The 13,819-nt window shown below is 34.3% G+C and overlaps 1 protein-coding gene across 1 annotated transcript; it reads left to right on the top strand.

Moving 5' to 3' along the window:
- The first annotated feature begins 8,086 nt into the window (after window positions 1–8,086).
- On the top strand, window positions 8,087–13,266 carry LOC130803642 (digalactosyldiacylglycerol synthase 1, chloroplastic-like). The gene is made up of 7 exons (XM_057667839.1): window positions 8,087–8,973; window positions 9,860–9,892; window positions 10,392–10,479; window positions 11,191–11,675; window positions 11,756–12,022; window positions 12,119–12,468; window positions 12,568–13,266. Exons 1-7 carry the CDS (start codon window positions 8,296–8,298, stop codon window positions 13,091–13,093), a joined length of 2,427 nt encoding a protein of 808 aa, XP_057523822.1. The 5' UTR covers window positions 8,087–8,295; the 3' UTR covers window positions 13,094–13,266.
- Window positions 13,267–13,819: the final 553 nt, after the last annotated feature.

Genomic DNA, 13,819 nt, shown 5'->3' with positions numbered 1-13,819 from the left:
ATGAATTTTTGAAATTCTTGAGTGAAAAAAAAAAATAATTAAATAAACGAAGTTTTAAAAAAATCCAAAAAGTAAGCGTCCAAATCCTAAAGCTGTGCTTTGGAGCTGAACAGCATATAAGACAAACTAGCTGTTCGCAGTTACTAACTGCAAACAGCTATTTTGTCTTTTATAGCTGTTCGCAGTTACTAACTGCGAACAGACCTAATCTACAAAATCAGATCAGTTTCTGTTTTTCGCAAAATCGCATTTCTAAAACCCTACTTCACTCGACATTTTCACCTTCTCCCTCTAAACCCATTGATTCATTTCATCAAATCGTGCAATCCTCTTTGAATTTGGCACTTCAAAATTAGTGTGGGATACTATAGCTTGCACAAAGGTAAATTTTTTTGTGTTTTTTGGTGTATATTTGGATTTTAGGGTTTTAACCAAATTTGTTTATTTTTTCAAATGTAGGTTTCTAGTTGTTAAATCAAGACTAATCTTAATCATCCATAAGCATTGAAGGTAATTTCTAATTGTTTTTATAGCTTTATGTTGGATTTTGAAGTAATGTTGTTGTATTATTTGATGTTGATTAGAAAATGTTGATGTTGATGTTGGTATTAGAAATGTTATTTGTGAACTTATGAATTGATTTATTATTTGGATTATGTGTATTATATATGTATGAACTTAGCTACATTATGAATTTGAATTATTTGTAGACCAAAAAAGATTATAATCAAATGAATATAATGTACTTGTATGGACATGAGTTGATGTTGATGTTGATTTTCTTTGTATTAATGTAGAAAATGGCATCATTTCGCGTCACTATAGTATGTTTTTGGAATGGTTGTATTAGAGAAAATAATGACAAAGTTCATTATGTTGGGGGAAGACGTAAGTTGTTTGCTTGCAATTCGAACATAGATTTGAACCACTTTAGACGTTTTATATCTTCTAAGATTGGATTGGACCCTACTAGAAGTACCGTAAATATAAGTTTTAAATATGCCTTGAGTGGAGAATTTATTGCCTTTCCTGTTGAGGATGATGAGGCTATAGATGCGATGTGGGAGCATTCAACGTCCACCAAAATTCCCTCTTTGGAGTTATACGTAGAAGAAGTACCATTAGGGAATGTAGTTGCTTCTAATCCAACTCCTACCCCTATGCCTATATTAACTCAGGAAACTGTAAATCCCGTCGTTTCTTCCGCATCTTGTATTTTTTTCTCAACCCCCTACGAATCAAGTTCCAATTGATTCAATGGTTAACTTAATTCTCATCAACATTTGGTTAATTACATACTAATTACATTTGCGATCGTTAGCTGTGGGCGTGGGAGCATATTCTTATCGGCCAACCTTACAGAACCGTTGGTCGTGGTGATACTGCTCCTCCACCACAACCAGACCCAAATTGTAACAGGCTCAAATTTCTTAATCTTAATCTTCCGATTAATTATTCCGAAATTTCTTTTCGAATTCCTAATCCTTTGGTTATCCAATTCAAATCATCTTTAATTCCTAAACCTTTTTCCGATTTTTGTAATTTCTTCCAAATATTAAACTTAAAAATATATTTATATTCTTAAATTTCTTTATAAGCACTAAAATATTATTTTATTATTTTATACTACAAAAAGTAAAATTTTAATATTATATTTACGGTTTTATTAAAACGTTACGTTTCAATTTCGTTTCCTTAAACTAACTTTACTACTTATCATTTTAACTTTACAACTTTGATTTAATTATTTTATACCTAAAAATTAACTATATTTTTCTTATTAATCTTAGTATAGCTACGAAAATTTGTTATTTAATTAATATTAATTTATTAGATACTAGTAATTTGTTTCTATTAAAAGGGTAGAATTGTCAAAAATTTGACTAGTGGAAGTTTGACTTATAAGAATATAAACTATTTCGGTTTAGAGTCTTGTTTGATATTGCATGATATTGATTGTATGACTCTGATAGTAAGGTAACGTCGAACCATGGACCGGCATGTAAAATCCCGGCGTCCGTGTTAGCCGGCACGTAAAATGCGGCGTCAGACAGGGGGTCCGAGAAAAACCCATCCTGTGAAGTCTCGAGCATAACAGTATTGAGAGGAGTGACGACTCCCACCACAGTTAGGGTTTAGGACTACGGTCCTCACCTAACCAGACCCTTACATATATCAGTTGTCATTATTGTTGTGATCTTGTGATGTGCTATGATGGTAAAGCTATGAGGCTTAATTGAACTTGATTAAATAAGCATTAAGGTTACCTAGTATTTAGTAGCAGTAATGAACTTCTGCAAGTATTGAGAATGTAACTTAATGGCTTAGTAAAGGTCAATAATGAGTAATAACCTTCTATATTGTGCTTGATGATTATTTTGTAAGCATGATTTAACTATCGCATCATAAGCTTGTTGAGGAAATTGTACTCGGCTTTATCGCTGACCGATTTAATCGGCTGTCATCCGTATTATGGATGACAGTATTTTGCAGGAAAAATTAGCTCAGGTTTCGATCCAGGCCGCAACTTTAGTTATTCTATCGAGGACTTAGCTTCAATGATTTTACTTGATGACTATATTGTACTTATGTTTTTTTATCGTATTTAAGTAAACCTTATTTTATATTTTCTCAGTTGTAAGATATTTTTTTACTTATGTTTTGAACAATTTTAGTTTAAATGGTTTTTAGCAGTTCGGCGTTTTACACTTCCGCATTATTTATCTTAAGTATAATTATTAATGTTAATTATGTATCGAGAGTGCAGCTCCTGCTACACAAATATTGCGTACGGTTCGAGGTGGAATTTTGCCAGCCGGACGCGCAAGCACACCGGCAGCGGTCTAGAATTCTACCGAGATCAATTAGACCTCCAACGACCCAACCAGGTAAACATTTCAGTACTCATTAACATTAGTACAATTTAATCAACATATCACTTACCTTTTTCAAAACATGTATTTTAGTTTTTGTGGGACCCATACCCAGTGGAAGCCTACGCAGCTGTACCTGAACACTCGGGGATTCATTCCGGGGCGTGGAGGGCTTCTGTGCCACTCATATACTTCGACATTGTCGAAGTACATATACCAGAGCGCGTAATGCGCCAATATGGGTTGGTACAGGGCATTCCACCGCCTTGTGACACTGAACCCCAGCTGCACCTAATTTCGCGAAGAAATCAAGCCGAGGCAAACTGGATGGAGATCAACGGGCGCCACATCGCTCGTTGGGATCATAGACTTGAGCTGCTTGCACAAGGTGCGTCGATCGATGTTGTCGGCGCACCTACTACACCTGACTATATGCCGTGGTTCCTCTCTATCACGCGCCGATGGATGACACCACGTGCCATCTTGGAAGCAGCACATTACGCATCTACTGCGCCTACGATGACCCAATTTGTAAGTCTTCATTTGCATTTATTTCATTAAGTTGCCAATTAAATAATAAAATGTTACATTATCTAAATATTAATTTCAGGCACAAGGTGCGGCAGACGTTATGCGGTACAGCCAGGAGGAGCCGGTGAGGGAGATTGCGCATGGCATGCTCTTCGGCTCGCAGTTCCAGCACTTCATACCGGAAGTCGCTGCACAGCACTCACCAACTACCTCCCATACGCACATGGCATGCTCTCCTTCTTATGACTACCATTTGGAGGAAATGGATCATTCATATCCCGTTGACGCTGCGGGGACCTCGCAGGCTGGGCCATCACAGCCATCACAGTACCAGTCCCCTCCACTGCCAGAGCGTCACGCGAACGCCTCTTACTATCGTAGGAGGCGAAGGAGACCAACTCAGTTGGATAAGGTAGATGAGGGTTCGTGAATGTTAACGATTACCTTTTGTGTATTTGGATCGACTATGTACATATATATATATATATATTTTAATTGACTTGTATATTTCACACATTTGTATATATTTTGTTGTATATACATGTTTAATTACTTTATCATAGCCCCCAAACTTTGACTTATGAATGATCGGAGTTTTGGCGATGAATCATGCCGCCTTAAAGATACATCGACTTGTAATTAACTATTCTAATGTCTCTAGTGCAATTACAACAAACAACAACTACTCCAAAAATAAAGGAAAAAAAATATTAATTAGTTGTTCGCAGTTTAGTTGTTCGCAGTTAGTAACTGCGAACAGCTATAAAAGACAAAGTAGCTGTTCGCAGTTAGTAACTGCGAACAACTAGTTTGTCTTATATGTTGTTCACAGTTAGTAACTGCGAACAGCTCCAAAGCACAGCTTTGAGGTTTGGACGCTTACTTTTGGGATTTTTTTAAAACTTCGTTTATTTAATTATTTTTTTTTTCACTCAACAATTTCAAAAATTCTTGTCCTTATACTACGGCCTTTGATGTGAGATTAACAAAGGGTATACATGAGTTTTTTTATCAACTATCTAGGTTGTTTGGTTTATGGATTTTTTTTGAAAAATGATTTATGGCTTTTTACTTAGCTTTTTAGTTGATTTTGATTTTTAGCTTGTTGTTCGGTCAAATAATAAAAAAAGTATTTGATAAATGGTTTTTAAGCCAAAAGCTAGCCTTTAAGTCAAAATAAAAAAAATTACTCTAGTTCGTTTTTTTGGTTGGTTTTTGGCTTATTGACCTAATTTTTCTCAAATAAATAGCTAATAATCAATGCCTAAATTTATGAAACATCTACATAAATATAGATGGCTTTTTCAGCTAGCTTAAAAAGCCAACAAAAACAACCAACATTTTCCAACTGGTCAAACAAGCCAACGGCCAACAATCATTTACCAAACACCGTTTTCTCTTTGTGCCATTTACATTTAGACAATAGACACTACTCATAGTCTCTTCGTCTCAATATTATGTTCCACTTTAATTATGTCCAAGTTCTTTGCATGCAAGTTAAGATTGATAAGTGCAATTGTTTGCAATTCCACTTATTCTCATGATTTTATACTTTTTTTATCGTGGTTATAATAGTTATTTTGTGCTTATTTTGAAAGATTTGTGTTACTCTACTATCATTTTGGTTTTTTATGTTGACTTTTAGTGGTTTTAATCGTTTTTAGCATAATTTTGTGGTTTTGATGACGGTGGAGCTTGGTAGAATGATTTTAGCATTGAAGAAGTTTGACAAAAAAGATAACCAAAAGAGTAAAAAGTGTTCATAATACAAAACTTTAAAGCTGAAATATGATACAAGTTCAATTTGTAGATTAAAATTTTGATATAAAGCTATGGGTTAAAAATTAGACTTCAAGAGCGGACGTTTGAAAATTGATATGAAAACCAGTTTAGTAGGCTACAATAAGTCATCATGGCTAACAACCTCTCCACACGATGACTCACCGTGAGCAATCGGATGTCTGCTTTAGATGTTTCTCACTTTTTGCCTATTCTTATTTATTATTGTTCTTTATTGTTTTCTTAATTGTTAATGTTTTGAAATGGAATAATCTTGGACCCTCAAGTGGCGATAAGGGGTGTAAAAGAAAGTGAAAAACAAAGTATATGCACACAAGCAAAAAGTACAAAGCTTTGAATAAACAAAGCACACACAACAACATAAAATGGTGTCTCGGATACTTTTCACTCAAATGGAATTAAATTTCATTAACTATTCAACAAAACATTAATGACATATCAATTGCAATCAATGAACTCTCTCATTAGAGCTCAAAGTTTTCTCCTTTAATGCAATTCACAAACTAATACAAAAGAAGACTCAATAGGTTCTTCAAATCCTAATTCTCTCTTTGTAATTTTCTCCGCACTATATTCTAATACCAATTTAGGCCTTATATATCCCGTCAAATGAGTAGAACAACCCCAAGACAAAGAAAGTATGTGCCCTAAATGAAATAGGCAATCGAAGAACACAGTCAAAAGCTCCTGACACAATTTGCTCATTTGAGCGTCTCATATGCTTGTTCAAGCACATTGCATCATAACGCTATTGGTGTTGCGGTAGTTTGGACATGGCAGCCTTGTCCTTTACCTTCTCCTAGCTTCTTTTAATCATTCTATCAAAATCCTAAAGTTTAAGTACTCATGCCCCGTTGCACACCCTTCATCATCTTCTAACGAGTACGTCGATGTTAGAGTTACTATGTGATCAAGATCACCTTCAAGCATAGGTTAATTTGGCTCTTACTCTAATATTTTTCAATTTATGTTATTAATTTATATATCTATGCGTAGTATCATGTCTAGGTTTTTAATTTCTTATTATTTGTCAATTACTATGATTAGTGAGTAGTGGGCATTCTCTCTGTCTCCTTAAGAACTAGCCTGAAATAGTAAGTACTACTAACTAGTAACTACTCCCTTAAAAGATAATACCCTCAAAACTTATCTCAAAAATTCTTTCATACTCTTTCTTTAATTTCATCTATATATTTTTGACTACGACTCAAATAATATGACCTGAAATAGTAATTGTTACTAATTACTCGCTTAATTTACGAATATTCCCCCCCAAAACTAATCTCAAAATGTTATTCCTTTGAAAAATGATTTTGAGCAAAATTTCAAAATTTGAATTAGACTTGACATCTAAATCTACTTTCAGTGCACGAAAAAAGTAAACTTTGTTTGATATTGACCTTGTTTTGATTTAACTCGATTTTTTAATTTAGTTTATTAGATTATGTAATTTGTAACCAGATGTAGATGATGATTATATTGATAAATTTAGCTTTATGTGCAACTTAAATGACGAAAATATCATCAACTTGGCTTTGATATAAGTATCTCAATTAGCTAAAAAATAATTTAATAAATTTAATAAAAATATACCTTTATTAATTCTATAATTTTGTTACAATTTTATGGCAAAAGTAAGCAGTACTACCCAGTCACAATGCAAGCGTAAATGAGACACTTGCATTATGGGGAAGGGACTGTAGTTTATTTAGGATAATTATAATTATTCAATCCCTACACATAAAGTCATAATAATAGAGGTTAGAGTACAAAAATTGTTTTCTTTTGTTCTTCAATTCACTTCATTTACAAATTTTAATACAAACTTAAAAATCAAAATACTTTATTTGTGAATTTATAAAAATAATAAAATATTGATATAATGATATTTAGAAAATATATATTGAAAGGATTCTATTAAGATTTCACATGAATTTTTTTGTTTTACATAAATTAATATGAATTTTAAGTCTATGTTGAGCACTAAAATTCAAAATTTTATTTTTAAATAAAATATGTAAACAAAGGATGTAATCTTTTAGACCTCACAAATCTCAACCCAAATTTAGATCCATCAAACAAAATAGGATTCAAATTAAAATTAGTCACACCAATGTTAAATTGGCTAAATTTATTGCGAATATGGAGTGCATAAACTTCATCGGTCAAAAATTATATAATATGACAATAAGAGAAAAACTTTAATAACTTATAAAATATATATACCATCTTAAATTCATTGATATGAGACAAAACCATCCCAAAAACCTAATTCAAATCTAACACAAGCTAATCTATAATCATCTCTCTCTGCTCCATGAATTAGGGGCAACAAGAAATGACACATATCTAAGAAATGGTGGAGACAATTTTTTAAAAAATACTTAAAATGTTTTATTTGCTTTGTGTGTATTTGCTGATATACTAACTAATTGTGTATAATTAAAAATTATAAAAACTATATATTAATAAATTTTATGTTGAGACTATGCATGGATTAAGAATAAAATACAAATAAAGAGCAATTGATGAATAGTAACTCAAAAACAATTGAGACATTTGAAAAAAAACGTAGGGAGTATAACAAATTCGAATCAACTAAAATTTAAACTGAGCAAATATAATAGGATGGAGGGGTAGAAATGTTTATTTGGGTGTTTGGACAGATTGTGTAGGTATAATATCTCGAGTCAAGTTAATTTCGATTCTCAAATACATGTAAATATTATAACAATTTAATGTTCACTAATTCTTATATAAGACTATTTCATTGTGAAATGTACCTCATAAGTCATATGTACCTTAAAAAACATAATAAAATTATTACTATATTAACTTCTTGTTTCGAGGACGTCTCACCGAGGCATAACAAGAGACACGAAAGCCGTTAAAATTTCCGCCAATTTGATGAGCAGTCAGCCCATCATTTAGATTTCCTCTTCTCTCTCTCTCTCTCTCTCTCTCTCTCATCTTCTTCACTTCTTTCCTACCTTACCAATTCAACTCATCCACTTAACTCAAATTCACGTAATTCACAAACCCTAGATTTCTGTTTTGTGGTAACCACAACATTCAATATTGGGAAATCACCATGAACAATTTCATCCCACAAACTGCAACATCTTCGTCGACATCGAGAACGTCACCGGCAACTGTTGCCGGAGGCTCACCGTCAAGCGCGTTTTCTTTCTTCTCTAAAGGCTGGCGAGAAGTAAGGGATTCAGCAGATGCAGATTTTAGGTTGATGAAAGATAGGGCTAATTCTTTCAAGAATTTAGCGTCTTCTTTTGATAGGGAGCTTGAGAATTTTATTAATTCTGCTTCTCCGTTTTCAGTTCCGGTGAATAGATCGAATTCTCCTGTGGAAATTGATTTGGTGAAGAGGATACAACCCAAGTTATCTGAGTTTCGGAGAGCGTATTCGACGCCGGATTTTAGTCGGAAGGTTTTGGAAAAATGGGGTCGACCAACGAGGCCGAGTATACGAATTGATTTATCAGCGTTTAAGAATGCTATTGTTGAGGAGGTGGAGATTGAAGGAGGTGAAAGAGTGAGGGTTGGGAATAATGGAAGAGAGAGGACTACGTTTAGGGATTTTCGATGGGATTGGAAAGCTGAAGGAGAAGAAGGAGAAGAAGGTTTTAAAGATTGGGAACCACTTAGGGTTTTAAAGACTAAATTGAAAGATTTTGAAGTGCAGAAATCTCCCGATGAGATTTTTGGTGCCTGGAAGAATAGTGAGCTTGTGGAGAAACTAAAGTCTAGCTTGGTAAATCTCCTATTCAATTCTAACTTCGTAGTTTCCTATTTTCACGTTGTTTTGTTGTCTTTTTTATATTTTACTTTAATTAGTGTTATCATTATATAATTATTGTTCTTATAGGGTTATGAACCTTATATGATCTGTCTGATTTGAATGATTCTGATAAAAATGTTTCTCGCTTACTGAGTGTTTCTAATCTTTCTGACAAAATTTCTGAATGGTTCGGATAAAATTGTTCTTATGGGGTATAAGTAATGAGTTATAGAAAACACAGACTTAATGTACTTCATAAAACTTTGACAGTCAGTTTGGACAAAGGGGATTTTTTGGTCTGAAAAGTGATTGTTTACCCAATATTTCATGATCTTTCACTGGGTGAAAGGGTGGGAATTCTAAGGTACAAGGTTGGAGCTAGGTATTGTTTGTGCTAAATTGTGCAGAATTAAAATGGTAATTGTTTATCAAATCTCAACTCTGAGGTTGGTGGAATCTCATGGGTTTAAGTTCTATCATTGTGCTCCAGACAAGATTCTCTAGGCTATGTGAATTCTTTGAACTTCTGTACTATATATTTTCAGCACCACACCTCTTAACTAGATTGGGATGTGACCTTTTCTATCTGGAATTTCTTACTCAATTATGTAGTTTTGTTACTTATACATCCCCATTCCAAATGTATTGCGTAATTCATATGTCCTGGGAAGATTTATGGTAAGGGATGCTTTAAATGTGATTTTTGAAAGAAATGCACTTCTTGAAGGGGAAAGGATGGATTCGTTGCATAATTTCTTATCTTAATTTACAATGAAAAGTTTGCTTTGGTATAAATAAGATGGTCATGTACTCATGTATTACCTGATAGATAATGTTTTTGTTAATGTTAATTTTTCAGAAAGCATTTCAGTGGGAGTCCCAGGATAACAAGGTTGGTATTTCTCCCCCTTCCCCTTTTCTTCCCTTTGTTCTCCTTTTATCTCTTACCTCTTTAATATTATTACTATCAGTGTTAGATGTATGCGTTACTTTTTTTAATTTGTAAATATAATTTTCAGGCAATTCATTGTGCTTTTTGTGTAAAAGTACTTTTTTCTTGAGAGATTGAATGACTAATTCTGTACAAGCAATCCCTAGGAAGTAGTCATTGTTTGACTTGTATTGAATCAATCCAAACATTATTAAGTCCTTCTATCATGTAGAAATAGGCTAATGGAAGAAAGGAACAAGTTACAGAGAACTAATAATTTAGTCATGCTTAACACCTTAACCTTTTCATTTTTTTACTTTTGAAGTAGTGAATACAGTTTGAACATGTTGCTAGTGCTAGGTTAAATGCTGGTTCTTTTTCTGAAGTTGATCCTATATCTTACCTGTATGCAGTCAAATTACAGTTCTGTATGTTCATGGCTGTTGCATAATCTTTGCAGGAAGTACCACCATTGGATGTACCTGAACTCCTGGCACATTTTGTTAGGCAGTCTGAACCCTTTTTGGATCAACTTGGTGTTAGAAAAGGTACATGTAGTTTCTTATATTTGTTACAAAATATATACCTGAAATTCGTTAAATCTTAGATATTATTTGCATTTTCAACTTTTCTTATATTTGGTACATGCAACACCTTTTAGTGTATCATATTGATCTGTTGCCTGCTATATATTTTTTACATTTATAGAATCATGTAGGTCAAGCATTGCTCTGTTTTCTTCAACTTTTATGAGTGGCACCTCACATTCCTTATTTTAGTATCCTAGCTATCACTAGGAGTGACAAAAAATGCCAACACGAGGCCGACACGTGAACTACACCTGAGCGCAAACTTTTGACGTCTCACAAACATTACACCAGAGTTTGAAGTTGCCTTTATTTACTAAGAGTGATTAATTTTGACTTGCTACAATAGCATGCTGAAAATTAAAATCCAGGTTCCTATGCAGTTGACAGGATGATGTTTTAGCTTAAATTCTATGTGCGTGGTTTATATGTTGAAACTTGATAGTTGATGCAGATTTCACACTTGTGCAAATAGGAAGCATATGAGAGCTCAATAGGGGTATATTGTGATAACGTGGACTTCAAAGTGGGATGTCGTCATGTAGTTGCTCCCACCCCCCCGGGATGCCAGTTTGTTGCTTTATGATTAGGTTTTAATTTAGTTTTTCCAATGAACATGTTGTACATTTTTTGAGTAAAATGTTTTGACACTTATGTTGTATACACTTGCAGAGATATGTGACAAGATAGTGGATAGTTTGTGTAGTAAGCGTAAGAACCAGCTTCTCATGCACTCCATATCCAGTGGAGAATCTTCTGTGATAGAGGGGGATAATATTAGTGATGAACTTGATTTAAGGGTAGCTAGCGTTCTTCAGAGTACTGGACATCATTATGATGGTGGTTTTTGGTCGGACTTTGTAAAACGTAACCCATCCGACAAGAAGCGGCATGTTGCCATTGTCACCACTGCTAGTCTTCCTTGGATGACGGGAACAGCAGTGAATCCATTGTTTCGTGCAGCATATTTATCCAAGTCTGAAAAGCAGAAGGTTACTCTATTGGTTCCCTGGCTTTGCAAATCTGACCAAGAACTAGTTTATCCAAACAAGCTCATATTCAAATCCCCAGAAGAACAGGAGCTTTATATTCGAAATTGGCTGGAGGAAAGGGTTGGTTTCAAAGCCGATTTTAAAATATCCTTTTACCCTGGAAAGGTATGATTTTGGTTAATTCTACATTGTGGACTTTTTGGTAAACATTTTATTCAATGCTTTGACATCTGGTAACTTTGCAGTTTTCGAAATCCAGGCGGAGCATAATTCCGACAGGTGATACTTCTCAGTTCATCTCTTCAAAGGAAGCTGACATTGCTATCCTTGAAGAACCAGAGCATTTGAATTGGTATCACCATGGTAAACGATGGACTGATAAATTCAATCATGTTGTTGGTGTCGTACACACTAATTATCTCGAGTATATAAAGAGGGAGAAGAATGGGGCTATGCAAGCTTTTTTTGTGAAGCATATTAATAACCTTGTGGCTAGGGCGCATTGTGACAAGGTGAAGTTCCGACGTTTTATTACCAGCCAATTTTTTTTTCTTATAAATATATTGTCCTGTTTTAGTTGAGACTAAAAGTTTGTTAGTGTGGCCCAGGTTCTTCGGCTTTCAGCTGCCACTCAAGATCTTCCAAAGTCAATTGTATGTAATGTACATGGCGTTAATCCAAAATTCCTAGAAATTGGAGATAAGCTGGCTTCTGAAAGGGACTCTGGGGAACAAGCCTTCTCCAAGGGAGCTTATTTCTTGGGCAAGATGGTTTGGGCAAAGGGATACCGTGAACTGATAGATTTGCTGTCAAAGCACAAGAATGAGCTCAATATCCTTAAATTGGATGTGTTTGGTAATGGAGAGGATGCAAATGAGGTGCAGAGCACTGCAAAAAAGTTGAATCTCAATCTCAACTTTCACAAGGGCAGAGACCATGCTGATGATTCTCTCCATGGGTATGAACATCTTACTTATGCAATCTCAGATATAAAAAATACTGTTAAATGTGAATGCTAGTATTGGCCCAAGTTTTCTAATCCCGACTGTTGCTGCAGATACAAGGTTTTCATGAATCCCAGTGTGAGTGACGTGCTTTGCACAGCTACTGCCGAAGCACTTGCGATGGGCAAGTTTGTAGTTTGCGCAGACCATCCATCCAATGAGTTCTTTAGGTCATTCCCTAATTGTTTGACTTACAATACATCCGAGGACTTTGTTGCCCGGGTGAAGGAAGCATTGGAGAAGGAGCCGGAGCCGCTTACCCCAGAGCAACGATACAAGCTTTCATGGGAAGCAGCCACTGAAAGGTTTATGGAACATTCTGATCTTGAAAAAGTGCTGAATATGGATCAAAGCGGCCTCAAATCCAACAAAAGCACCGTGACAAAATCAGTTTCATTGCCAAATTTGTCCGATATGGTTGATGGAGGGTTGGCATTTACTCACTATTGTTTCACAGGGAGTGAGATTTTAAGACTTGCAACTGGAGCGATTCCAGGGTCTCGGAACTATAACAAGCAGCATAGTAAGGACATGAATCTATTACCTCCACAGGTGGAGGACCCTGTCTATGGTTGGTAAAGAGGTCAGTCAGGGAGCCATTCTTATATATACTGTACAGTAGATATCTTATTAGTTCCCACTCATGAATTCTCTTATAATCTTGGTGACTTGGTGTGTTATGGTAGGAGAATCTGATGTCAGTATATAATACTCTCTCTCTCTCTCTCTCTCTCTCTCTCTCTCTCTCTCTCTCTCTATATATATATATATATATATATATATATATATATATATATATATATATATATATATATATATATATATATATATATTATTTTTGACTCTAGCTAAATAAATTTTGGCTGTAGAAATGGGCTCAAAGTTTAGTCTCTTTGGGTTACCTTCTAGTGTTTATTAGTATTGTTTAACTATCAAATGAGGGATTGCTTAGTAGTTAGTACTAATAAATTTAGGAATTAATTAATTTGTGTTGAAATATAATCTTGAAAAAAATGTCATTTGTTATTTTTAATTATTAAAGAGTAAGTGATTTAGATTTATAATGAAACGGTAAGATTGCATGACTCGAGCATATTTTTTTGGCACAAATTGGTGATTGTTTGAAGTAACCAGTATAAACTCAAACTTTGTATTCTATTTAAGAAATTGGTTAGTTGCCATTAAAATTAAAATCTTTGGGAACACAAAAATGGACTATAAGAATTTATATTAACACGGAAAATTTATATATTCCAAAAAATTATTGTCCGCATCTTCCCTTGTTTGATTCACAAAGAAAATAAA

The sequence above is a fragment of the Amaranthus tricolor genome, chromosome 17, assembly GCF_026212465.1.
Source record: "Amaranthus tricolor cultivar Red isolate AtriRed21 chromosome 17, ASM2621246v1, whole genome shotgun sequence".
NCBI classification, from domain to species: Eukaryota; Viridiplantae; Streptophyta; class Magnoliopsida; order Caryophyllales; family Amaranthaceae; genus Amaranthus; species Amaranthus tricolor.
This window is presented reverse-complemented; position numbering and strand designations above follow the sequence as displayed.

Coding starts and splice junctions, on each gene's coding strand:
- LOC130803642 (XM_057667839.1), top strand. CDS start 8,296: ATGAACAATTTCATCCCACAAACTGCAACATCTTCGTCGACATCGAGA. Junction 9,893..10,391: donor GGGAGTCCCAGGATAACAAG/GTTGGTATTTCT, acceptor TAATCTTTGCAG/GAAGTACCACCATTGGATGT. Junction 10,480..11,190: donor TCAACTTGGTGTTAGAAAAG/GTACATGTAGTT, acceptor ATACACTTGCAG/AGATATGTGACAAGATAGTG.